Source organism: Ammospiza nelsoni, chromosome 2 (genome assembly GCF_027579445.1).
Source record: "Ammospiza nelsoni isolate bAmmNel1 chromosome 2, bAmmNel1.pri, whole genome shotgun sequence".
Lineage (NCBI taxonomy): Eukaryota > Metazoa > Chordata > Aves > Passeriformes > Passerellidae > Ammospiza > Ammospiza nelsoni.
In genome coordinates this window covers 47,702,193-47,729,132 of record NC_080634.1, presented here as the reverse complement: position 1 = coordinate 47,729,132, position 26,940 = coordinate 47,702,193, and the positions used below count along the sequence as shown (strand labels likewise).

The 26,940-nt window shown below is 42.4% G+C and overlaps 2 protein-coding genes across 5 annotated transcripts in view; both read left to right on the top strand.

Moving 5' to 3' along the window:
* Positions 1 to 4,065, top strand: part of MICU2 (mitochondrial calcium uptake 2) — a 135,876-nt gene extending 131,811 nt beyond the window's left edge. For both annotated transcript variants that reach the window (XM_059493555.1, XM_059493556.1), the window contains 2 exons: positions 588 to 745; positions 1,029 to 4,065. In XM_059493555.1, the coding sequence (XP_059349538.1) occupies positions 588 to 745; positions 1,029 to 1,133 (263 nt within the window). In that variant the 3' untranslated portion in view covers positions 1,134 to 4,065. The remainder of the gene's footprint in view (positions 1 to 587; positions 746 to 1,028) is intronic.
* A 6,473-nt stretch (positions 4,066 to 10,538) lies between these two features.
* ZDHHC20 (zinc finger DHHC-type palmitoyltransferase 20) overlaps positions 10,539 to 26,940 on the top strand; it is a 49,156-nt gene continuing 32,754 nt past the window's right edge. For 2 of the 3 annotated variants that reach the window (XM_059493172.1, XM_059493163.1), the window contains exon 1: positions 10,542 to 10,672. In XM_059493172.1, coding sequence (XP_059349155.1) covers positions 10,555 to 10,672 — 118 coding nt within the window. In that variant the 5' untranslated portion in view covers positions 10,542 to 10,554. Of the gene's footprint in view, positions 10,673 to 26,940 lie in introns of all 3 variants that reach the window. The other variant, XM_059493180.1, reaches the window with a different exon arrangement.

The following is a 26,940-nucleotide window of genomic DNA, read 5'->3' as shown; positions in this document are numbered from 1 at the left end:
GCATGTGGTATTTTCTGGATCTCCAGGACGAAGGAGGAATTGAGAATCTGACTCTATGTTCTTAGAAGGCTAATTTATTATTTTATGTTACTATATTAAAGAATGCTATACTAAAACTATACTAAAGAATAGAGAAAGGATACAGACAGAAGGCTTAACAAGATACTAATTAAAAACCCGTGACTGACTCCTCAGAGTCCCAACACAGCTGGACAGTGGTTGGTCATTAAGTCAAAACAATTCACATGAAACCAATCAAACAACCACCTGTTGCATAAACACTCTCCAACCATATTCCAAAGCAGCAAAACAGGGAGAAACAATGAGATGATATTATTTTCCTTTTTCTCTGAGGCTTCTCAACTTCCCAGGAGAAATCCTGGCGAAGGGATTTTTCAGGAAATATGACAGTGACAGAAGAACACATGAACTGAGTCCTTCTAATAGTTTACTAGTTTACACATCCCAGATTCTCCAGTTAGGATGCCCACAAGCCATTGTAAATTGGACAGAGTCCTGCTATTTATAAGCTTTCTGTTTTCTTTGCAAGTTCAGTCACTTGTGATGTAATATTTTGTCTTTATTAGCTGAGTTCAAGAGAGCAGTGAAGGTGGCAACAGGACAGGATCTGTCAGATAATGTTTTGGATACCATCTTCAAGATTTTTGATCTAGATGGAGATGACTGCCTCAGCCACAGCGAGTTTCTTGGAGTCCTGAGGAACCGAATTCATCGAGGCTTGAGGGTAACAAGCTGACATAATTGTTTGTAAATACCACAGATGATTTCTACAACTCTCTTGTAAATGCTTGTAGAAACACAGGTAGAGTTAATGAATAGAAAAATATATATATTTTAAACTGAGTAGTCCTTACTGGGATGAATCTGGGATGAGTGCTGCCACTAAGAATTTGTTATTACACATGTGAACTATGGAAGCAGCAGCACATTATACATTGTATTTACACAGTCTGGGAATAGGAGTCTTTTTTGTGTAAATGCTAAACACACTTTAACTTTATTAACAGGTACCACAGCAGCAAGGCATTCAAGGTTTCTGGAAGTGTGTGAAAAAAGAAAGCATTAAAGAAGTCAAAGAACTTTGGAAGCAAACTGGGAAAAGTCCTTTTTAAAGCAGTCCATTTTTCTTTTGCTTGAGTGGTTTTTCTTTAGGGGAGTTTGTCTGTCCTGTTTACATAATAACTAAATCAAAAAGGCTCTTTTTTTTTAGCAATAGGTAAAGTTTAATTAACCCAGACTCTAATGCAATAATTTTATAATCATTACAGTGCAATCAGTTTGGTTTACAGAACTGGTGTCACTTTTGGCCTCCATACCAAAGTACTCTTGTTCTGGGGAATAGTGTCGTTTACTGCTCTGGGGAATCTGACCCTGCACTGTAGGATACAGGATGCACAGGATTGAATAATGGCTCCAGGCACGAACATCACAGCAGTACCATCTCCTGTTGAAGGAGTGAACATCATCTCAGTCACCCACACAGCAGCTCTCCTTCTCCAGCAAGGGCAGAGGTCCACAAGGCAAAATCACTTGCACAACACATTTTAAACCAAGTTATCCTAAATAAAAAAGGAAAATTCACACCTTGTTATGGGGATCTGCTCATGTGCTGGTTCCTGATGCTTGATTCCACCAGTTCCTGTGTGGATGTCTGGTTTGTCTGCCCTCATGGTGTTATTATTAAACTGGAAAAATACAGGACTGATGGGCTTGATGCAGGGTTTAAAAGTTGTACATTGATCAATGAGTGTGTATTGAGTGTCTCAGACCTCTTCCACAAAGTATAAATGGGAAGAAAAAAAATCCTCATTCTATCAAACACAGTGGTAGCTACAATTTGACTCATTACTATTTTGCGTTAGTTGTATTGCAGAAGATGGATGCGTAACAAATAGTTGTTTTATCTCACTAGAAGTTGTGACAGAAAAACCTGAAGTATCTCAGAAAATCAAGGTTATAATAAGCCATTGTTGAGGTATGTCCAATAAAAAAGCAAATACAAATGTTTATCACTCCAAATGCAAAGTTAGACCTAAGATCTTGAACACTAAAAAGAGGAACAAATCAAGACTAACACTTAGAAATTACAGATGAACATTTTTTTGCAATAACATAAGGTGCACGTCTGTGTACACAGATGTGCGTGTTACATGTTTTGTCTTTCTTACAATCCCAGGAGCCAAAAGCCAGGTCCAGATCACTCTTCCTAGTTGGCCATATATATAGGAGATAGACTTATCTGTAAAGCTGTCAAGGTTCTTCCTCTTTCCCACTCTCAGTTGTCTGACTTGTCTTGGCTGGAGTGAAAGCTTAGCCTTTCAGGATAGGTTTGTGGTAATAGAGTTAATAGACTCAAAACATGGACTAGGGAAATGTCTCAAAAAAATAACAAAGAAACCAGTCAGTGAGGAGCTATCTATCCGTCTGTTGCATTACATCAGCTGTGTTTGCTTCAAAGCTCAACATGTGGTGCTAGGTTGTCATTTATTTGGGGTTTGTAAGAAGAGGGGCAATTTCCATGATAGGTAAGACATCAGGGCAGCTCTCACTTGGTGCAGGGACAAGAGAGAATGCATCAGGAAACGCTAAAGGTCCCTCCTAAGAAATACTGAGTTTACTGAGAATGTGTTTGATGTGTCAGTAGCTATCATGTTTGTGCTGAGGACAAGCCCTCCTGCCTGAGCCTCGGCACAGTGGCTCCTGAGGAACACGGTGAGAGGCCAGCAAAGCAACTCTTCCCTCATGGCCTCAGCTTGGAGCTTTAATCTAAAGTGTTAAAGAGAAAATGCTGGTAGTCCTGTCATGCACATGCACCCAGAACAAGATCATGCCTGTGGGGATGTCCTGAGACTATCTGGAAGATCATGCTCCAGTGACCATCAAGGATCCCTTTTTCCCCAGGAAAAAATCCAAATGGAGTAAATGCCTCAAACTGAGCTCATGCAGTGCTATGTGGGCAGCAGGATAGCAGGTGCTGGTTTTCTTTGTGTATTTGGAAATTGTTTGTTGCTTCTCATGATGGGAGCAAAGGTGGGGCAGTGGGACTGGCACCACAGTACCACAGCCAGCTGCACTTCCCCAAATTATCCAAAAAATGATGCTATTGAAGAAGAGCTGCCCTGGCACAGAAGTGTGTATGTGTTCACCCAGTGTGCTTTGTGCCAGCTCTGGCTTTAATGCAAGGCTGCCTTTTATTTGTTGCTGTTAATATTTTGGCATATAATTTTTACTTTGGAGTGGAAATTATTCCCTAGCATTTTATTCTGTGTGAAGTTAATAGGTTTATGATGTTTTTTATTGCTTTTGTGGTTTCTTCTGTTTACTAATTACTTCCTTATTACAAGCTGCTCTGGTTTTCTTTTGGAAAAATCAACTCATTTAGCTTTAGTGTATCTAAGTTTAATTCCTCAGTGCTCATTTCTATCTGGGTTTGTGCAATCAGCAGTATCTGCTTTCAGGGATTTCAAGTTTTATTTTCTAGCAAAAGCTTTAATTTCAAGTTCAGAGGAAAAGCAAAGGGATATGCTTGGGTTTGGTATGAATTTTGTGTCTATAGTAAAAAGAAAAAAAAGATTGATTGGAAATTAAAACAGACTTATGAATAATTTTCAGAAGTTATCCTGAAAGTGCAGCCAGGAAGGAACTCCTTTAAAGGCCAGGGATGACTTGTCCGCCAGGCTTGAAGAATCAGACTCTGCATTTAATTTGTAAGTTTATTGTTATTTGTCAATTAAATGGTTTGTAAAACAGTCTTAAAGTAATTTCTCATTTTTAATATCTTAGATTAAAAGAGATATATATGTATTTAGATACACCCTGTTTTTTAAGAAATTCATTATAGTTTAAGTGTTTGATGTTTTAGTTCCTTTTAGTCACTGTATGATATTTGCAGCTTGCTGTGAGCATTACTTAACACATTTTAGTTAAGGCTTATGCCAGCTACCAGTCTAAATATATCAATTGTGATTTGTTTTAACATAAGGAACTCTTCCTCTGAACAGGAATGTATAAAAAAGCTAAATAAAATCAATTTTTTTTAATCTACCACATTGCATCTGAATTTTACATAGAATAAAAATGAACACATTGCACATTGCAAAAGTATCAAAAATTGATATAACATATCAAAAGGATACACAAAAGCAAGTGCAGTCACCTACAGTGTGTAACTGCTTTACAGAATTTTAGTTGTTGTATCCCCATAGCACTTCTTGCATTTCTTTGTTTGTTTACTTTAAGATAATGTCTAATAACCATTTAGTCTTCATTTCCAAATGAAGCAAAGGCAAAAATGCAGTGTGATATACTAGAAGTAATCGAAACTCATTGATTGTTTCTAGAAATTAATTCTGGTGTCTCGGTTTGTACAAGCCTCTTTCTAAAAGCAGAAGTCCCTTTGGGTTCAAACCAAGCTGGCAGGTTTTAACAAAACAGGCAACAATGAGGAGTACATGTTCTGCGTAGCAGACAAACAACCAGGCCATGGACTGTGGTTTCATGGCACTTCACATGTTCAATGCATGTAACATAAAAAGGATCACTACCCAGTTAAGGGCAAGAATAGGAACAATCACATTGCTTAGAGGAAGTATAAATTTCAGGTATATTGACCATACTTGGACTAAAACATAGACATGGATCAGTAAGTGTACATCAAAATTTAAAATGAGTTTTCTTCTCATGCTGGAGTTCTCACAGGAGAGGGCAAGCATGCCTCATACCTTCAGCTTTGTTTTTTCCTGTAAAACAATCACAGCTGGTTCAGGAAACTACTCCAATGCAGAAAAAAGCCTTCAGTCATTCTAAACAGAAAATACGTGCCCAAATAATGTTGTGGTCATTATTAGTGAGATCCAAGTTGCCCCAGCAAACAGCTCCTGTAATGCAGTTGGTCACAAGGGAAACATCAAGATGGCAGATGTAGACACACTCTTCTAGTGCCCAGCTGGCCACAGAAGCTCCTGCTGCAGAAGCTGAAGATGTCATCCAACAAGAAGCTGAAAGCCCTTTGCAGAACAGAAAACCTGAGAGACTTGAACATGCACTAAATTAATCAGCAGACAAGTGTGTGTCTCTTCACTCATTTATTTGAATGTTTCCCATTGGCTTTGTTTATTAAACAATTCCTAGCTGGCTCAATAATAAAAAAAATTATGCAGCATATGTGGAGACAGATTTCCCATTAGGCTGATGTTGGCTTAGTTAATAATGTTTCTAGTTCATTAATTGGAGTGCCCTAGTGCAGAGCTCTGCTTGCTGTCCTGGGCTGCTGTTCCTGCACACCAACATTGCAGGGAACCTGCTCAGCACTACTCACACCTGCAGGGGCTCTGCCACAGCGTCTCATGCCCTGAGGAGTAAAAACCATGGTTTTCCTCACCTGTGTGCCCATTGTGAGTTTAGATTGAATGCTAGGGAAAAAAACTTCACATAAAGGGTTGTCAAGCACTGGGGATAAGCTGTCCATGGAGGCAGTTGTGTCACCATCCCTGGAGGCGTTGAAAAGATGTGTAGATGTGGCACCTGGGGACATGGTTTAGTGGTGGTAGACATGGCAGTGCTGGATTAATGGCTGGACTTGTTAATCTTGGAAGTCTGTTTTAAATGAATCTGTTATTCACTTCTGCCTCTGGCAGAAGGCTGGCCTGCCTTTCCAGGCTGAGCGAGTGGTGGAAGTAACATGGGAAGGCACCAGGCTGTGGGAGAATGGACACAACACCTTGCAGAACACTCTGCATGACTGGGTTTGTGTTGGCCAGATTTCAGACACACAGGTTTGAAAAGATAGAAGGAGGAATATTCCATAGGAATTCAGAGGAATGTGTGGGAATTTTACTCATGGGATTTCAGATGCAAGCTCACTGCTTTGAAACAGCCTTGGAGGGCCTGGCCTTTCTCCATGGACTGCAGAGGGAGCACAGAAGATGAGCCTCTCTGGACTAAGCCTGTACTTTGTGAATGCCACAAGCACTTTCCTGGAGAAAGGATGTTCTACAGAGGCATTCTACCACAACACTGTGCCTCAAGTCCACTGCTCTAGGGAAAATTTCTCAGCTTTAATGTCAGCCCCTGGAGCAACTGCCTCTAAAGCACCCCAAAGAAAACCAATTGTTTTAATTTAAGACTTTCCAATAAAGTGTTTTAAAATTTCCTTCTTTTTTCAGGATACAGATTTTTTTTATTTAAATTATGTGGCCTCTTACTGTGGTTTAATCTACTTTGAAACTGATACTGTTGGAATGAGCAGACATTACTGAAAAAGTGGTGTACATCACTTAAATAATGCACAGAAGGTAATTCGTAGAGCAATGGCAAATGAGTCACAGAGTAGAAGATGACATTCGCTGCTGAAAAGAAAGGATACCAAAATACAATGCTTTGCTACTAATCTTTAGAAAAGGAGACTAATGGTAAGTCCTGAAGTCAAAAGAAGAAACAGAAGAGCTATTAGAATAAATTAAAAATTAAGCAAACATGAATATCATTGAACAAAAGGATGCTAGGTAAGCAAGAACTGAATAAATATGGCTGCAAGTAGGTTTTTTAAAATGCTGTTTGACCAAAAATGTGTCCTTACAATTTATAAATTTGATTCAGTCCAAAAAAGGGATAGTAATCCCTGGTAGTTGGTGTGCGCAAGATTACATGATCTGTACTGGAATGTGAAGAGCAAACAATTTACATAATCTCTGTTGTGTTTATGTGTAAATCAGGAATTCAAAACCTCCAAAACTTTGATTTGTCTCATATTACAAGGAATAAATGAGATAAATTATGATTTTTCATCAGTCTTCATCTAAGAAGTTTGGTTGCTTCTGCCTTGGGATTGCATGCTCCTGGAGTTTAAGATGAGCTACTTTGAGAGGGAAAAAATACAGAAGCAAAAAGGAAATGAAATTGTTGGAGATTATAACCTCTAAATAGTAAGGAGAGAAGTTCTGAGTAACAAGAATGTTTGCAGGGCCTTGCTCTGGGACCAACAAACATCTGGAGGACTGCAGCAGACCCTAACTGGTGCTGAGGCTGCAAAGGGAAACGTTTCACTTCTCTTACACATTTTTCAATGTGACTAAAGCAGGTGGGCAGCCAGAAGTGGAGGTGTGCTGTGAAAATGGACAGGAGATGCCTTTTGTTTTTCAATATTTGACAGTCATGGGATCCATGGGAGAGTGTGGTGAGCAGCTATTCCCACAACATGACATTCTGACTTCCCAGAATCTGCTCCACGTGTCATTTCTTGTCCCTCCCCACAAATGAGGCAGCAAAGTTTGCACAAGCTGCACTGCAGCCATTTGAAGTCAAACAGGTTCAGCAATTCCTAGCAGAGCTTCCTTCCATCCTGCATGACTTCTATTCAAGGAGCTGATTTCTTCTCAAGAGGTCCTTGTAGAGACTTCCCGGGTGGCTTTCAGGAGTGGAAGATGATAGTTCCTGCCAGCTGTGCCAAGGGGCTTCTTGTGCAGCAAAACTCCTCAGTGCGGGGCACTGTCTGGGGATAAATAATCCCTCTCTGCCGCCTCACAACCTTGGTGTTGTCCTTGTTTAATTCAGTCTCACTTCAATTCCTGTCATTCTGGAAACGCTGCATGGAAATGCTGCTGGATTGTAGCTGATAGAGTTTGTCCTGTTCAAGGTTTATACTGCAGCCACTGGCCTTCCATCCTGCCCAAGGCATCTGTCTGACCCAGAACTGAAACACTGGCTGTGTCACAGCTTCCAGCTTTGCCAGCGTCAGACTGCATCCAAACCACATGTGGCTGTTCCTGCAGCTCAATATGGACCTGCTAAAAGGGGGGAATGTCAGCACACACGGCTCCACTGATACCTCTGTGGGTGAAACTGCAGTTTTGTGTCAGCAGGGAAGACTGGGATAGGGAGGATCATGTTGGATCCCCTCATGTCTTCCCTAACATAGTGAACTATTTGCTGGCTAAACGTTTTTATTCATGGCTGTGCTCCTTAGTCTTCATGTTAGGAATTGTGTTTATTGTGAATGGGATTTTGTCAGAAAAGTTGGTGGAAGCACAGCTAAGAGGATGGTCAATGCACAGTAACAGCAGGAGTCAGTTACAGCCACAGCAACATGCAGGACATTCTTGGTAAAAGTTGTTTGTAACTTTGCTTCCCAGGTCCAGGTCCCTTCTTAAATTCCTGAAGGCTTGGAAGTACAATGTTTCTTCACTGAATACACTACTAAGAAACTAACACAGCAATTAAATTATTAAAAGCGCATAGAAGTATCAAAAAGCATTAAAAAGCTTCTAAAAGCATTATTAACAAATACTATTTTGACACCAAGAATTTAAATGCTTTCCCATTGTCTTAAGGCCAAGTGTTAACAGTCCCATGAGATCTTGAGGTAAAGCACATGCCAGCAGTTGTGGCATGTTTTGATACCCTTAAGAAACAGAATCATGGAATCATTAGGGTTGGAAAAGACCTCTAAGTTCATAAAATCAAATTGCTAACCCAGCACTGCCATCTTCACTACTCAAGCATGTCCCCAAGTGCCACAATTAATGAAGGTTAGAGGAACGGGAATACTTTAGCTATATCCCTGATGTGCTAACCAGCACATCAGATCAAAACTGTCCTAGTTCACCTTAAAACTGCTCCATCCTTGTCAGTACTTCTTGTCAGAGTGACTAGATGTCACAACCAAGATGCTGTCCATGTAACCAGTCACTCCTCCCTTGCTGTACATCTCTCTGTTAGGAATGGGCCACACCAAATTCTTACACCAGCTCTCTCCCTCTCCTGCAGTCCCTTTCTTTTGCAGCCCTTGCATTACTGCATGCAGTCTTACAATCCCCTTCCCCACCATCCTGATCATGCTCCTCTACACAGCCTGTACAAGCATGCCCGTACCCAAAGTTCAGATCCCAGACTGATAATCTTTCCCTGATCCCTGGGCACATGTGCCTGCTCTGTACAGCAGGGCCACGGGTTGCTGCTTCATTCCTCTGCTCTGATACCCAGATGAACACACACACACATTGCCACACATACAGAGGCTGTGTCTTGGGTATTTGGCCAGCGTGTTTTTTCCCTCATTGTCAGCTGTTAAGATGCCGTCTGTTCCCTGTGGATGCTGTCAGTTCCCTATGGATGCTGGCTGTTCCCTGGGGATGGAATACTGTGTGTACCGTGTGGATGGGATGCTGTCAGTTCCCATGGATGCCGTCAGTTCCCTATGGAGGCTGTCTGCTCCGTTTCCCTCGGCTCGGGACGCCCCTCTTGCTGCCGCCAGATGGCGCCGGAGCGCCGCGGGAGCCGCGAGGGGCCAGGGACGCGCTCCTGGCGCGAGCGCCCTCAGGCTCGGCGGGGAGATGGGGAATTTTGCCATGGCGCGGGCCGTTCCGACCTCGGCATCCCACCCACAGCAGTGCCAGAGTACGGCTAAAGATATCCGGCGCTACGAAGGCTGAGCCCCGCAAGGCAGCGCCGGCGGCGGTGCCCGGCCGAGGCCGCGGTGTGACTGCAGCTGTCAGGCGCTCAGCGCCGCTCAGGAACAGCGGGTGAAACAAAGCGCAGTAAGTGATTTTAAAGTTCCCTTTGCGGCACCCAACAGCCTGCTTGAGCAGTGTCAGTGCTTGGCGAGCAGGGGCAGGCAGCAGCACGGCCCGGAGTTGTCCCACCGCCTTCCTGCCCGACACCGACAGTCCGGCCAGGACAGGAAAAGGGGAAAAGTTGGAGGCTTGAGAGCAGGTTTTATGGTTGGAGGAGGATCTCGCCCGTGCGAACAGAGGGAGGCGGAAGGTTCCCCGAGGTGCAATGGCGCTGGATGCATCGGGAAGAATATGGCCAGCAGGTCGAAGGAGGGGATCCTCCCCACGACTCAGCCCCGTTGAGGCCACATCTGGAGCGCTGTGTCCCCTTCTGGGCTCCTCAGTACAAGTTGCTACTGGAGAGGGTCCAGTGGAGGACACTCCAAGGATAATCAAGGATCTGGAGCATCTCTCTTATGAGGAGAGACTCCAGGAGCTGGGCCTGTTTAGTCTAGAGAGGAGAAGGCTGGGTGGAAATCTCGTCAATGCATATAAATGCATGACCAAGGCATGTGGCAGGGGGATGGTGCCGGGCTCTTTTCAGTGGTGCCCAGTGACAGGACGAGGAGCAATAGCCATAAACTAAAACACAAGTTGCACCTCAACATGAAGAAGAACTTTCCTTGGAGGATGGGCAGACCACAGGAACAGGCTACCCTGGCAGGTCATGGAGCCTTTCTCTCTGGAGAGATTCCAAACCCACCTGGACGCGTTCCTGTGTCACCTGCTCTAGGTGGCCGTGCTTTGGCAAGGGAGGTTGGACCGGATCATCTCCAGAGGTCCCTTCCATGCTTTACCGTTCTGTGGTCCAGAGGCGTTCCGGCGCCCCGAGAAGGGGGCGGTGGCGGGCGCTGGGGCCGCCCCTGTCCCGCCCACTGCGGCCCGCCCAGGGCCCGCCCGGGGCCGGCTCCGCAGCGGCGGCCGGAGCTGCAGCCGCCGCCCGCCCGTCGCAGCGCCGGCGCTGCCGCGGTGCCCGGCAGGGAAGATGGCGCCGTCCCACGTCCTCAAGTGCTGCCAGAAGGTGCTGGCCTGGGTGCCCGTGGCCTTCATCGCCCTGGTCGTGGCCTGGTCCTACTACGCCTACGTGGTGGAGCTGTGTGTGTGTGAGTGGACCGGGAGGGTCGCGGGCGCCGGGAGCTGCCGGCCGGGCGGGCAGGACCCTCCGCCGGCCGCCTCCTCCCCTGCGCTCCGGCGGGCTCGCTTCTCCCTGCGCCCGCCTCAGGCTTTCTCTCGGGCGGCGGAAGGAAACCCTGCCTCGGGCGCTCCCTCCGGGCCGGCTTTACCTGTTGTCCTCCCGCCCTCAGGTGCCTCATGGTGGCGGAGTCCCGGCCCGGGGCCGCCTCTGGAGGTGCCGGGGAGAGGAGGAGGCCCAGGGTGCTCAGTCTGGGGACAGGGACTTCTCGAGAGCTCAGCCCCTCGTGTCTCCTCGTGAGGAGTTTCCCCTCTGTTTTACTGTTGTTCATCCGTCTGATGTGTCAAATAACTCCTTAAGGGTGTGTAAGGGGTTCCCCTCCTTTTCATTCAGAAGCCCGGTGCCGGTGAAGCATTATGAGGCTGGAAACATCCAACTTAAGCGGGCTGGGGAAAGGATTTAGGTCTTAGGGGGTTTTGTCAGGCCGTATCCAGGCTTTCTGGACAAGAGCTCATCTTTATATAAATGTGACTTGCAGCCGATGTCGATCAGGGCGATATTTACCCTTTGCTGTCTTCAGGAGGAAAGTTCCGTTCAGGAGGATGTGTGCTTTCCCTGGGCAGGGTAAATGGAGGGGAACTGTGGTGTGCAGTATTCATCAGAATTGCTGAAACTTGGAAGCAGCGTAGGAAACTAAGGAACGGGTTATTGAGCATTTGGCATGTTTAAGTAAGGAAGCTGAAATGAGAAAGAACCTCGAAAGTACTAAGAACTATTTTAGGCTACATATAGGTCTGTCTAGTGTCTGTAGGTCCTGGTACTACTTCTTTTTTGTGTAAACTACATGCTTTGATATCCCTAGCTAGGAAAAAAATGTTTGCATGTACTTTGTATCTGGGTAAACTGGTCTATACAGCCTTCCATTAACAATAATCACTTTGGGGTTTTTCTGTGATGACTTAGTATTTTGGATAACTTTTCTGTATGCTGATGTTGTTTCACAGCCTTTTGTATTTGGAGATCTAGACTGGAGCATGGACCACTGGCACAAATGTTATTTGAACTTCAAATAGTAAAGACATAGCTGTAAAATAATGCTTGTTGAGGTACTAAGTGAAATGTTGATATGAGATACACTGACATATTTGCAACTATCCAAATTTGCCAAATAACTATTGTGCAGTTGTCTATGTGAATAAATAGGTTTTCTGGGAAATCATACTTAAAAGTATAAACATTTGAAAACAAATTTGAGTCAGTCTACTGGAGGTCTGAGCATGGGTAGCTGTAACAGTAGTCCTGAAAGGGGCTGTGTGAGGTTATAGACTCACATTTTACAAGTTTTCTGTACCCACTACAGTCTGATTAGTATGACAAAAGGCAGATTAGGGCTATTTTTAAACAAAGAACAAAAACTCAGGGATTAAGAGGCTTGCCTAGGGTCGAACAGGTGGTCTCTGCTTGAATTGGGAACAGAGCCTCAAGCTCTGAGTCTCAGCTTTGTGTCTTGATCACAGAGTGGGTCAGGACTAGGTGCTGTGAATGATTTGTCTATCATGAACATAGAGAAGCTGAAAAGAGCTCTTCTGAGTTCATTAAGATCTCGCTTGTGTGAAAATTGGTGAGGAGATTGGCTCCTGTTGAAGCAAGAGCTTCTGTGTCTCTAAGTCTGGTTTCTAGAAGACTGGCTCTTTTTGCTCACAAATCATCTCTATTAATGTCTGTGCATACAGGCTTTTAAGAAAAAGTGTCATTTAATGAGCAAAATATTTACTGACTTCTGTTGCTGCCACTGAACTTTTCAGTTGTTACTTGTCTAAATCATGCCTGATGACCAAGGATTTTATTTGTCTTGTGAGTTTTTTCTGTTGACAATTTGGAGGGTTTTGGTTTTTGTTGTTTATTTTTAATCTGTTGAATTTTGTTTACACTCCTGAGAAAAAGTCATCTCACCAAGTGAGAGGAAGGAGATTTTGTGTTTGGGTCTTTTTGGCATTGTGGGTTTTTTCCTTTGCGTGCTTTTACTCTGCGGTTGAGTTCAAACCAGGATTGAGAGGATTTAGAGCAAAATACAAGGTTTTCTGTTTGTCTTGGCAGGTAGTTTTTCTTTCTGCTGGTGCTCCCTATGTTCTGTTTGTTTTGGGAAGGACAGCACTGTGTGCTGTGAGGAAGAGCAAGGATGTGCCTCCAGCACACAGCTGATGCATGAGGCAACGCTGGCCTTTGCCGGTGTTCACATGGGGCGGGTGCAGAAGCAGGGATATGGCTTTGGTGAGAGCCTGATCTGTGCCTGCTAAAGAGAGATGGAAGAAGGGAAGCTTTAGAAATGAGGAGACATAACAGAAAATTTCAAGTAAATACTGGGTAAAAGAGAAATTGAAACCCCACAGCCATCAGTGTTTTTTCAAAGTTTATTCTAAAAAAAATCAGTAACTATTCAGATGTGATAGTAACAAGGAAACAGGAAGAGGGAAATCCTGTATTTTCCCAATTCTTACTTCTTCCTGGTTTGGTCGTTTGATTTTTTTTCCTTGTAGTCCTTGGTCATTTATTAAAGGTTGAACATATATTCAGTTAATAGATCAAGTGGGAAGCCAGGCTTAGTGTAGTATCCTAGAGGAGAAGATGGTGAAGTTGGGGCTGCTGCTTTCGTCACCTCACCCTTTTCCTTTCAGTTTTGCTTCTCTGTGCTGCTTGCCCCACCCTCCTCTGATGGGGTGCTCCCATATTGCTCAATGTGGTGTCTGATGGACTCAGGCTTCTCTATAACTCACTCCTAGTATGTATTTACTGGATTATGCCTCTTCTGTAACCCTAAATTATATTACTTACACACTGGCTGTGAACACCAAGGAGGACTGGTGTGGGGAGACTCATGAGGTTGTCTATTGTTTTCCTCCCATGGGAACTGCCAGTATCATTCTGTCTCTCTGAAGATGTTGAACACTGCCTTGTTTAGACCACTATTGCTGTGTAGTTGTGATCCATCAAGTAAATTAGCTATTAAGCTAATTGGAAAGGTGAAAACAGCCAAATGTCTGTAAGTTGAGGGAATGTCAGCATAGTGTAAAAATTCAGTGCATACATGTAACTGAAGGAACTACAAAAGACTGAAGGCAGGTCTCAGAGGGCTTTTTAAAATGTTTTGAAGTAGAAAAAGCTGACTGAACACTTTCTAACCAGATTATTTCTTCTTTTCACACATAACCCGCCCAGAGCTCTGTTTGCAAGAAAACACACCTAGCAATGCATAAAGGATGTTGTAAAATAGCTTTTTGTTAGTTTGAAACCATTTCATGTGTTCCTGTGTCTTATCAAAACATGTTTTGTTTTTAACATCATTGCTTTTGTAAACAATGGCTATATTATGCTACTGCTGAATTGCACTGATTGTGTTTGCTTACCACATCCCTTAGATGCTCAGAAAGAGTGAAATTCTTCTCTCGTGGTTTGTTTTCATTTATGACAGGCTTGGATCTTATTAACTATCCCAAACGTTTTTGTGGGTGGTGGGCTGTAGTGCAGACTGGTTCGAGGGTGGTCACAAGACACTGTTTTGCCACATGTAGTTGGTGGGTGAAGTCAGCTCATTTCTTACAGGCAGCCCTTCTGCTAAAAAACACTTGCAGACTTTAGTAGTGCGGTCTTGCACTGAGAAAAAGAGGAGTTTGTTAACTTTGAGTTGTCTGCAGCCCCTAACTAAAGTGTTATGACTGGAGTTACTAAAAAGAAACAAAACAGCAAAAATCCTGCTCAGGTTAGCTTTTTACTTCTATACTGAGGACTGCATTTTCTGAAAATCACAGTCCTGACTCTTCTCTTGAGCCAGGAGTTTTCAGGATAATTACTTTTTTACATGTTTAGTAGGCTTGTGAATGAATGAGTGTTTTCATGCCTCAGGGTCTGCAAAGTATGGAAAACTCTGATTTTGAAAGCTATGGGAGAAACTAGTTGTGTATTCTTTTCATCGCGTCTAGTTGCAGAAGGTTTGCTTTTTTTGATACAGTGTAATGTCTAGGGTGTCTAAAATCCTGGCAAACAAAGAAGTTTGTACTTTAGAATGCATAACTTCGTGTTAGTAGTACAAATTATACTCCTTGCTGTTCCAGGAGACTGCAGTGTCTCTTGTCAGTAGGGAGCCAGCTCTGATTTCCCCAAAGCACGGCCCTTATGAGAAGCACGTGGTGATCCCTTGTAACACTCCCCATCTGAAGAGCCTGTTGCATAAACAGAGAGAAGGTAATTCCATCTGCCTCCTCCGAAAGAAATCTCTACTGAAAATGCTAATGCCATATCTCTCAGGCAATGGCAAGGTGATACCAACAGCAGTTCTGATTTCAACCTACAGAAAAAGCTGAAGTATCAGCACTGGGGTACAATGTTTGCATGTTAAGCATGTAAAAGGCATTCCCATAGGAAAAGAGGGTCACCTGTCAAGAAAAGGAAAGCACATTAAACAGGTTAGATCATTGGTTAGTTAACTATGTTTACGTGCCTCTCATGAATTTGAAAATACAGAAATTGAACCACTCTGCATACACTTAATTTTGTTGTAATCTCTCAGCATAAGCATGCATATTATCATCTTAAATGAGAACCCTTTCTGTTATTATAATTAGAATTCCTGTTGAGGTAGTCAGACTGGATACAGATTCTTGGAAAACTAAGTGCTCAGCCGAGGAGAAAGATTATCTTCTATGGTGCCTTGCCCTGTATTGGTCATACTAGTTTATAGGGACAGGTGGACATGTGCCTTTTACATTAAAATGCAATCTGCTCGCTTGGCAGTCCTCTAATAAAAAAATTGTTCCAAGTGCAACAGCCTGGTTTCTTGAAGAGTTATCTTGTATCTGCTCTTTCTTCTGCCATCAGAAGGACTCCATCCCTCTTCTCCCTCCCAGCCCTCTATCTGCAGTGCCTGCCCCAGCCCCTGCATCTGCTAAACCATTCCTGACAGCTCTGCAGCAGCTGGCATCTTTCCTTGATCCCTAATTACTATCTGGTCAGCAAGCAGTGTGGTGCAGTGACCAGTTCGGTGCTGCCCAGCTTGCTCAGGGGACTAGGCAGAAAATGAGCAGCTGAGCTCAGAGCAGCTCTGCCAGCAGGGAGTTTGGACTTGTCTCCTCTGCTGTCCAACAGCTCTGATGAAACTTAGTGGTGCATGCTTTGTGTGAGACCTGCTGTGAGCCTCAGCATTGTCTGAAACTGCTTCGTGGGCAGGATGGGTTTGGAGTAGGGTGGAGAAGGGGCTTAGGGAAAGCAAGGAGCTGAGCAAGTGTGTGAGCTAAAGCAGGAGCTCTTCCTGTTTTCCTTTCTTGTAGCCATGATCACTCACTGCTGCAGTGCTTCCTGATTGCCTTCTAGATGTGGACTATAAAGCTTTGCTTCTTGCTTTGAAAGGACTTGGATACCCTGAGCATTTAATATTATAGAAAATAACTTCTCTCAGTTTTTTCTCTGGTAACAGCAGTAGGAGATTTCTGTATGCCTCTAGAGTTAGAACAGTGATCTAAATGTCACTTTCATTTTTAATCAGGACTTTTATGTTCCTTCATCACTTGGGAGTCTCTGTTTTCCTGCAAGACGCTATGGATAAAAGGACCAGAATTTCAAGCATATATTTTCAGCTGACATTACTTTGAGGTCATTGACCCTCTACATACAGTGAACTTCAGGTTCTTCTGTCTGTTGAAATTTCAGTAATTAAAACTTTGTTCTCTACTGACTCATATTTTTATGAGTTAATTTCATATGCTTTTCATAATCAAAGAATTTACAGGGTTTAAAGATGGGTTTCAGAGCTGAGTTCTCGTATACCTGTGATAGTTGAAATGCTTGGATGGCACTGGACCTGCTTTTACTCTTGGAACTTGAGACTGTAGTGGAAAATGGGAGTAAGATTCTAATTGTCTGCCTAAAATTGTGCCTGTTAATGCTGAGGGTTCATGCCACTCATTTTTCACCCATTCAGTGCATCGCTTTGTTAAACAGTTTCTTACAACTGTAAAATTTTATGCTGGTTTAACATGTACTTTTCTTACAAGTGTTACAAACTGTAGGTTCCTGAAACAGCTTTTATGGAGTTTTGATCTCAGTCATTAACTTCTTCCAGCTGGTGCATGATCTTCATGTAATAGGATGAGTATACATTTTTTTCTCATTAGAATGTATAAAATGTCACAGAAACATTTGGAAAGTAAGCACAGACCACTTTTTTTTTTGTGTAAGCTAAATCTCCACCAAGGTGTGATTCAGTTATAAAAGAGATAATGAGATTGCAACAAATTCATTTGTTCTTTTAGCCGCTTCCCCAATATTCCTCCTTCTGCTGTCACTAAACTGTTTTCTGTGGGATGTGCTTAACTCCTTCTCTCCCGCATCAAGAAACAAAAAAGCCAGATTTTTCCCACTCTTCTGCTTTCCATCCTCCCCACAATCTTCAGTGGAATACCTAATATTTGACCATCTTCCTTTATCTTTGCTAGAAGTCAAGTTCCCCCTCTGCAGCATTTCATGCCTCTGCTTTTCCTTTTTTCTCAAACAACCAAATGGCTCATCCATTCCTTCTTCATCTTTTCTTCTGACTCTTAAAATTCTCTTGTGAGATTGTCAAAGACAAGCAGATCATAAGAGCAGCGTGCTTTGCCTTTGCAGTTCCTGCAGCAGTCTCTCTGATGCTGTACATGGTGCAGCATTATCTTAAATGTGAAGCATGGAACCAGTTCAATCATATGATCTACAGAGAGAGGGTTTCAAAGCAGCAGTCTTTTGTTTGTGCTATTTCACTTGTGCATTTCCATGTGTGTTTGTCTCCAGTGTGGGAAATTTTTATGCATCTCTTGTGAAGTGCTAAGTGCAGTGATAGCTGTTTGGGCTTTGAGGGTTTTTTTTGCATTTTTTAAACCTCTTTGTGACAAAAAAAAAATTAGAGCTTGAAGAAATTCATCTAGAATTAGGCAAGCTGCCAGTGCAGAGAGAATGAAACAAAGTTTAGATTAAATTTAAATAACCTTGAAAGAAACAGACATTATTTGTTTGAGGAGACCTAAACACATAGTTATTTTATAAGCTGGTTTGCAGTTGTGTGTGGTGGACTTAAAACTTAAGTCAAGTGCCTCATCTACTGCCTGGTCATGGGTGTGAATGCAGAGAACCTGTTACTGTATCATTCTTCATGACAAGTAGTCATTCCTTTTAGCTTTGTCAAGTTTGGATTTTAAAAAAGAGAGAAAGGAAGTGTACATTGCTTTGTGATTGATTGAAGGATTTCGCATCTGTTGGTTTGTGACCTGCAAATTTACTCTGAACATTGCAAAGGAGACCAAAACTTGGAGCAGAGCTCTTGGAGCAGCATGGTTTCTGTTCTGTTTTGCAAAATCCTATGTGACTAACACTCAAGTGGCCTTTTTACAGTATCTGAAACAGGATGCAATCTATGCATAGGATTTTTGTGGGGATGTTTTGTGTGTGTATATTTTATCTATTTAATCTGCTGCTCCTTAAGTTTCATGTTGGGGGGTTTAAATAATTGTATTTTTAAAAAGTTTGACTTCAGCTTTGTGATTGCATACAGTGATACTATGGCTGTGTTCCAGGGTAGATACCTGCTGAGATAAAGCTAAAGCAGCAAGCAGTGCAGAGAGTAGGCTTGAACTTCTGTAATAATTAATAATTTAGACAAATCATAAATTTTGACAGTGGAAAGCTTAAAGACCATTGACCACTAGATTCAGTTATATTTTTCTCTTTTGTGTGGCTATTTTCTGTTAATATCCTGAAAGCTGTAAATATCCTATGTTTCTCACTACTTTCCACACTTGTAGAACCCTATTGCCAAGTTAAGAGTGGAAGTGGGAATCTCATTGTGAGCAGAAACCATGATCTGGGAGAGCTTCCAGGTACATGCAGGGCCTCAGGAGCTGTGCTTCCATGCCTCAGGATTTGTGACAGTGACAGTGCTCTCCTCTTGCTGCACGCCTTCTCTGGAGGCTTCAGTCAAGCAGATGCACGCCCTGCCCCCATCCCAAGTGATGACAACAGGTTTAAGGGTCTGGGCCAATCACACCTAGTTGTTGGTCTTTAGAAGCAACCACTCTCCTGCTCTAACTTCCTACAACTCACTGGGTTGCTGACTTTTGTGCTGCAAGCAGCAGTCATTTCTTGGACATCACATACATTGGTTCCCACCAGAGTGCCCCACTCCAGTACTTCACCTGCAAGCAAAGATGTGCTTGCAACTGTGTTGCTATGGTGGGTGATAGCCTAGGAAGGTGACAGAAGTTAATTCTCTCAGTAGGAGCCATGCATGCTTCAAGCCCTGCTTGTTTCCTGTTAGGCAGCGTGCCAGCCCTGCTGTTACCTCCAGTGCTTTTCCCTGGGAGCCCTAATGCATCTCTGAGGAGCGGTAGGCAGAACTGTTCTCCCCTTGGCACACATTGCATTAGGATTTACAGTATTTCAGTTAATGTTGTTGGAGTCCTTAGTTTATGCTTTCCAAGAATATGTGGTGAACTGTCAGCAGGCAGGTGAGCTCTGAGGATTTTTTTGGTTTATTTATTTGCTGGAATCAATAGTTACTGAATGAGAGCTCTTGGATGATAGGATGTGCTCTTTTGTATGCTTGCCTCTCTTTTAGCTCTGGACTACTATCAAAGATTCAGTCTACATCTTCTGGAGTATCCAAAAATCCCTTTGCAGTGGCTCATACAGTCTTTGTGCTGTCACTTTTTCATATTCCTAAGTAATCTGGTACTTAAATGAGACCTGCATCAAAATGGTGTCCTTCTGACCTTGTCCTCTATCCAAAACTTTCTATCCTTTTATTACCAGTGGATTTTTCCCTCTGCAGCACCTGGATCCTTTTTTATGTTTCTAAAGAGTTGCTGTCATTTCTTCCTTTTTGCAAAGAAGCTAGAGGGTGTAGATTTAGCTAGTCAAGCTTTGTCTCAGGATGTCTCAGTCTAAGTAAGGTTTAATGTATAACATTTTGGTTTACAACAAGAGCAAGCAGCAAAGCCTCCAGCATCAAAAGATGCCAGCATTTGTTACCAATCAACTTGATAACCTATATATGAACAGATTCCCTAAATCACCATGAGAAGTCTTTAAACCTTTGTTTATTTCATAAATAGTTTTATAATTTTAAAAATACTTAATAGTTATTAATATTTACAAATCCAGTTTGTTGAAGACTGGAGTTCCCCATCACTACTCTCCCACAACTAATATACTTGTTTTTAAATGACATGTTTTTGAGTACAAAGTTCCTTAAAGGGCTGAATCCAGGAGCTTAGCTTATTAATATCTTGATGGGAATCCATGTAGATTACATCACTGGCTGCTCTGTTGTCAATGCACTGCTGGCTGAAAATCAACTCTTAACAGAGGCAGGTCCATATTTAAGCTCAGGTGGCAAATACCTGTCAAACCTGACCAACATTGCAAACTTGAAACTTCACTTAGGGAATCCAGTGACACAATGCATGAGGGGAGGTTGGCTTGATGGGCAGTTTGATTTCTTCCATTACTCTGTGAACTTGGTGACAGCAAAATCCTCTTCTCAGCAAACAGAGTGCCTAATGCTTTGTAAGGAGATTTACAAGGAGATCTTTATCCGCAGAGTTTTGCAAGGAGATTTTATCCTCACATTTCAGGAAACACTTGTTGCAAGCTGGGCCAGTAGCTAAGCAAGGAAACTGATTTTGGAAGAGTCTGAAGCCAAACATGAAAAAGGAACCTGATTAGCAAAGCAGGTCCCTCTTGGCTGCTGACCATTCTCACTGCTGGGTGAGGGTTCAGGTCTGCAGGTCACAGCAGCTGTGTCTGGAATTTTTGTTCTCCATGAGCTGACACCTCTGCTCTCCTGCCAGCTGTGTGGAATAGATAAATGAAGACTTGCTTATTTTCATCTCTCTGGTGTAGAAGTAAATGGATTTACTAGTAATGTCCTCAGCCGTAAGTCTGTCAGCTTTAAGTGACCTTTATATTCAAGGCAGGTATTGACTGGCAGTCACAAACTGCATATTGGTGTTGTTTTCATCAAAAAGAGTTGGCAGATTGTTAATGACTTGAAAAATACTGTTATGAAAATATGTGTTGGTTGGATGGGATTTTTGCTTGCTTTGGTTTTTACTTTATATATACTGACAGTTTCTGGTATGACCGGCAGAGCACCTGATCTTGTGCAGGGTGTGTAAGACAGCTCTGTACAGCACCGTGTTTGCCACCACCAGCTGATTATCCTGTTTGTCACTGCTATCTCTTGCAAGTATCCTAGTAGTGTCAGCTACAGAACTACTGGAGTTATTCCTAACACAACAAGCATTTTCTCATGTGTAGATGCTTGAGTGTAGTGTTACTCTGAGCTTGATCTGGCCAGCCCGAGGATAAATACCTTTCCTTCACATGCAAATGTAATTAATTAGTGGTGTGGACATCAGCTAGCTCCATTCAGATGCTTCTGAGTTTCCCTGCCTTTCTGTCAGTTCTGCTTTTTCCCATTCACTGATGTGCCAGAGAGAGCGCAGCTCACTGACTGATGCAAGTAGAGCTCTCTTTGTCTCTTGAGAAGAAACTAGGCTTTCTTTTGGCTCTGTCTGATAGCTTAAAGACAATATTGGAAGCAATTTATGCACAGCACTTCCATGCTACTGAGCAATAAAGCTGTTACTGTTATGATAAAGCAGAATTTTTGGTGAAAATTTGAATGAAGTCCAGTAATATGAGTAACCAGCTGAAGAAAGTGTGTAGAAGTAATTCTAGGGTTTTAAACCCATCAAAATGCAAATAGAATGAGCAGCGTCAAGAGTAATTAAATAGCCCAAGAAAATCAAGTCACATTAGGGGGTTTTGAGCAATTATGGTAAATTGAAAGTGAGTAGTGCTTCTTGGGGAATGGGGCTTTTCAGGGCCAGCAGACCAGGTGCATTGCTGGAGCTGAGTGCTAACTTGATATTTAGGAAAATCCTTTAGTAATTTGGGCTGATACATCTGTTAATACACAGTGGTTGGTGTGGACGCAAGTGTGGGACTGAGGTTAAGACCTGGTCACACTTTCTTCTGCATGCTGACCAAGTGTAACTCTTGGGTTTGAAATCATTTGAGAAGTGCAGGCACCCTTGTTGAGAAGACCACTCGGAGACCTTTGGTATAACTTTAAAGAATATTTTGTAGATGCAGCGGTAAGGAGCCATCTGTAGGATTTTGTGGGTTCCAGAAGTCAGCTGCCTTTGTAGCTATGTTTTTGAACTATGTAAGTGGTAGCATGGAATTTACTGTTCCACAATACGTGGCAGAAATCTTCCCAGTTGTCACAGCTAAATTCATTGCTAAATGTAACTCAGTACCCAAGAAGTATCTTGCATTGCTTATGCTAATTTCTGCTGTAGACTGGTTGTATTTATGCATGTACTCTGTATTGAGGCTGAAAAGACCTTGGTTAAATAAAAAGTTGCTTTATTATTGTGATAAGAGAGCGTTTTCTGGGCAGCCAGCCTCCAGCTGCTCTCAATTACTTGTTCTAGTGAAAGAATCATGTTCATATTGTTGAAACCATAAATCATAATGATAGCCGGTAACAAGTAACAGAAACATTCTGCAGTGCAAGTTGAACTGCCTTGTTTGAAATATGAATTCATTTTGCCTGTCCCTGTGATAATGCTTCTGTGAATCCTGTACGCATGGGCATGGCGATCACGAGTGTAGGAAATGTGGTTGTAAAACAGAGCATCCCCCTTTGAGCCAGTGTTTCTTCCCTGCCTGCATTTTCTGCATTTTCTTCCTCCTATTTCCTCCCACCCCAGATTCTCACACATACGCAGTACCTGCAGCGCCTTTGAAGGCATCATCTTGTGATCATTTGAAGTCACAAGGCAGTAAGTATCTCAAGTGCTCCTGCTGAGCGCAGGAAGTGTGAGGAGTTTGGTCTCTGGCTCGTGCTTTAAGGCATTGGTGGCCCTGATAGCATTTGTTTCCCCTCTCATGGCTGTGTGTGACCCAGGGCAGTGAGAGGTCACTCGCTGCCATTCCCCCTTCACCCTGCACCCCTGCTGTTTGTGATCACACAGACTTGTGGTGTGCTAGCTACCGACTTCATTGGTGGCTCAGGTGTGAGCTCTCACTTTGTCTGCCACAGGGGAGTGGGTAGATGGTTAAGAGGGGTAACTTTATACACCCTTGCAGCAAGAGTTGTCCACCACAGGTCACACCTCTGAGACAAGCATCGTGTCAGACGTGGCTGATGGTGCAGCCGTGCTGCAGACCAGCCCCAGGCAGTGCTGCTGCTGAGGCACACGGTGTGGCAATGTGACTCTTGGTGCTGGCTCAGCACAAAGGAGCCACATCTCCTGCAGCACCATTCTATAAAATGTTGCTTTCTGAATCCCCTGGCAGTATGCTGGGAGTGGAGAAACCTATTGTGTCCTGTTCCTGGATATCTGAAGTTGAAGTACATCAGTCTAATACAAATGAAGATAATACAATTCTAAGTTTATACGACTCAAAATTCTGCAAAGAGCATTCATGGTGACAGTTGAGTGTGTGATTCCTGGACCCCCATAGCCTTTTAGCAGGAACCTGGCAACATCTTCCTGCTTTGGCTTTTGGCTACATGATGCTGTCAACTTAGTCATCTTGAATCATTTCTCTAAAACAGCTCTGGGCTGTTAAGGGAGGAGAGCACCTAGTGTGTGCCTGCCAGCTGGGAAATAAGAAATATCTCAGTGTGGGAAGGTCACAGAATTAAGGCTTTTAGAGAACAGTGGAGAAGTGCTAAGGTCTTCATGTTCTGTTGCTGCCCTGTAACAGAAGCCAAATGAGTATTTACTCATGGAAATTTACTCATTGTCCTGCTTGTATCAGTAAATAGCGTTTCTATCAGCTTCTTGTGACTGATTAGGGTCTGCTTTTGCAAATGGAAATTATGTAACCATAAATCTAAGTTACGCTTTCAATAAAATGCCATTTTCTGAACAAATTAAACAATGAGATGATGTCAGTGGTGCTTGCCTTTGCAGACAGGGCATTGCCTGTAGGGGTTTCTGTTGAATTTCAGTACTGATAACTTCTGGAAATATATGAGTCTGTGTGTATATATGTGCATGGGTAAGTATACGTATGTTTAGCTATTTGTTTGTACCTCTTTTCATGAAAAGCTGAGAAAAGCTAAGGCTGTGCAGCTAGTGAAGGGATGCAATTGCACTTTTATCTCTGCTTCTTCCCACCCTTAAGGAATGCTAGCCAAAATGTGAATGTTACTTTGAAATTTGTGGAATGGCTGGAATAACCGAAGTGTGACTCCTGCTCAGAGCTGTTGTGGGCGTGGATGTGGAAATAAGCATAGCACTTCAGTAACAAGATCAGTTCTTGTCCTTTGCTATACTTCTATATTGGTTGGAGTTGAGTTTCTTCCTCTGCAAGAAGCTTATCTAGCTATGGTTGGAACATGCCTTTTAGGGGAGTAGGAAAATGTGATTGGGAAGGGAGGAGTTTATTCTAAGCTTGAAGACAAATGTCTTTTAGCATGCCTCTTGCAAGGTCTTGGGAGATCATATCACCTCTTTGCCTCAGAATAGAGAGATTTGGTTTTTTCCTATTACGCAGTAAGTTGGAAGACGCATGAACTCGTCATAGCAACCCTGAAAATAAGCCTGAAACTAAAAGCAAACCAGCTCCCTAACACATTTCTTTTAGAGATGAGATATTCTGAGAGGTTTCCTTGAAGCAGCTTAAAAAGTGCTCCAAAGCTTTCTGAAGTTGACATTTCTATCACTTCACACTCCAAGAGGAATGCTTCCAACAAGTGACATTTTCCCCCAGTTTCATTTGTTACACAGCTAATGATGTCCCTGTGTCTGCAGGATTGTTTCCTGTGATAAAGCTGTAGGCTCCTGCCTCTTTCATTCTTGTGACATAGGTGAGATGAAAGATAACAGACAACAATGTGAGGAAGAGTATCTAGGAAAGTGTAACCAACCACTGGGGTCATAAAGGAAAGAGTATCTTTGTTGCAGGAGTGATGCTAGGTGTCTAAATCAAAACTAAGACAACTTTTTCCTCTGTGAAAGTCAAATGTGCAATTTGTGCTTGTCCCCTAAGTGGACAGAGTTATAAAGTACATTTGAATCCAGCCTAATATAGGCTGTATGATGTATTTTAGAGGTAGTATTCTGTAGAAAGGGATTCCACATACTTCAAATTGTGTGCTTCATCTTGGAGGGACCCCAAAATGTTGAGAAGTCCAGTGTGTAAGGTGCTCAGTGGACCAGCTGACAATGTGTTGCACCTGTACATTTTTGAGCAACCTGCAGCAGCATGAAATTCAGTGTAGGCCTGTCTACCTCTCTTTACAAGCAGGTTTGCTGCACTCCTTCCTTAGAAGGATTTTGGAAACCCTGAGATAGCCAAGATAAAGCTCTGCACTGCAGTCAGACAGACAAGATTTGTCCAATTTGTTCAACTCCCCTGGTGCTGTAGCACTGAGAGGTTGAATCCTTTGAAATTCTGAGGCCATAGGGAAAACTCCATGTGCCTGAGTGTTCAAGTGCCTGCTTCTGAGTTCTTTGCATTGAAGCAAACTGCAGCTTTCACTGTCTGGTCATGTTTCATCCTTCCCTAGCAATATCTTTCTATAACTTCATAAGTCTTCTCACAAAACCAGGAACTTTATGCTAAGAAGCAAACCCAAAGAATATTTTTCCTTTTATAGCTGAGCAATAGACTGATATGGCAATATATTTCAAAATCTTCAAAAGAGCAGCTGTTTTACACCACTTATGTTTGTGAATCATGGGCAGTTTGTGTTGATTGCAGTGCCAAAGGCACTAACTTTTGCTGATGCATCTATCTAGTGTATAGTGCTGTTGCAACCTGAGGTTAACATATAAATCATAAGCAGTGTTTATTTTGTTTTTGAAAAAAAATCAGTAAGTGAAAAGGCAGTGCTGCCTTGGGATTTTTCCCCCATCCCATGTCCCAAACAAGAAACTGTATTTCAAAAATGTTTGAAGTGAAAATGGCACTAATTTAGCAGAAGCTGGCAGCCATCTAAACATCACAAGCAACAGAGGAGAAAAGTGATAGGGAGCAAACTTGTAACTACAGGCCAGGGATGGGGCCCACAATTGCAATGTCATGTTCTGTGAGGTGTTTTCCCCTGATGTAGAGCTCAAAAGCAAGAATTGATTTCTCCATGGTACAGAGCTTCTTGTTAGATGGCTGGCCTAACAAATACTTAAAAGTCTTTTTTACATGAAGATTGACTATTAATTTATGTGAAGAAAGGGTTTGCTTTGTAGTATAAAGATCCTGTAAAGCTGTTCATGTGCCATCTGCTGAGTGGATTTGGACTAGTAGAGTTGCTGTTCATTAAATCTACTTGATAATGGACATTAGAACTGTGAAAAGGATAGAAACAGTAACAGTAACTTGCATGAGCCTCTGAGATGGAAGAGAACAGGACATGTTTTATTTCATTGGAGGATATTAAGGCAGGATGAAAATCACAAGCATTTCCATGTTGGCTTTTACCTCAAACTGCAGGAGTTTCTCAAATGAAAATTGTTCTACACAGTCTAATAACTGCATTCTAACCTAAGGGACCTATGTATGAAAGAGAAATTATCTCCCTGGTGCTGTGAAGCTTAATTAATTTTTTGAAGGTTATTTAGGGATCTTTTTGATGAAGTCCCACATGTGATAAAATACTATCTTATTTTTTTCCTTGGTTTTGCATGCAAAACCTGTTCATTATTTTGGGTCTTCAAACATCAGATTTGGCTCACAGCTTTGTTTCGTGCTGAGAGCAGAAATTAGGCTACAAATTAAGGACTACTTTAATGACAATTATATCCAGATATCCTGAAGTTTTATAGATAACTATGTTCTCCCATCCCCAACAGAGGATAATTAAGAACTTTTTATATTTCTTGTCCAAGGAAATAGATGTTTATGAATGAATGTGTGCAAAGGTATTTACTTAAGATATGAGGAGCCAAAGATAAAGCTAAATCTAAAGTAATTTTAGTATTTTTTAAGTTAAACAAACATACTTTGCAAGCTTATTTTACCTCTGACTTTTAAAATAACTTTTATCTTCTCCTTGCATTGTTGAAAACATTTTAACTGGAGAAATAACACATTGGTAAAATTTTAAGCAAAAACACTCACAGGATTTGCTTTAAAAATAATTTGGCTTCTGAAGCATGCAGTGGAGTTTCAGGCAGAAACATGGGAGCAGGCTGT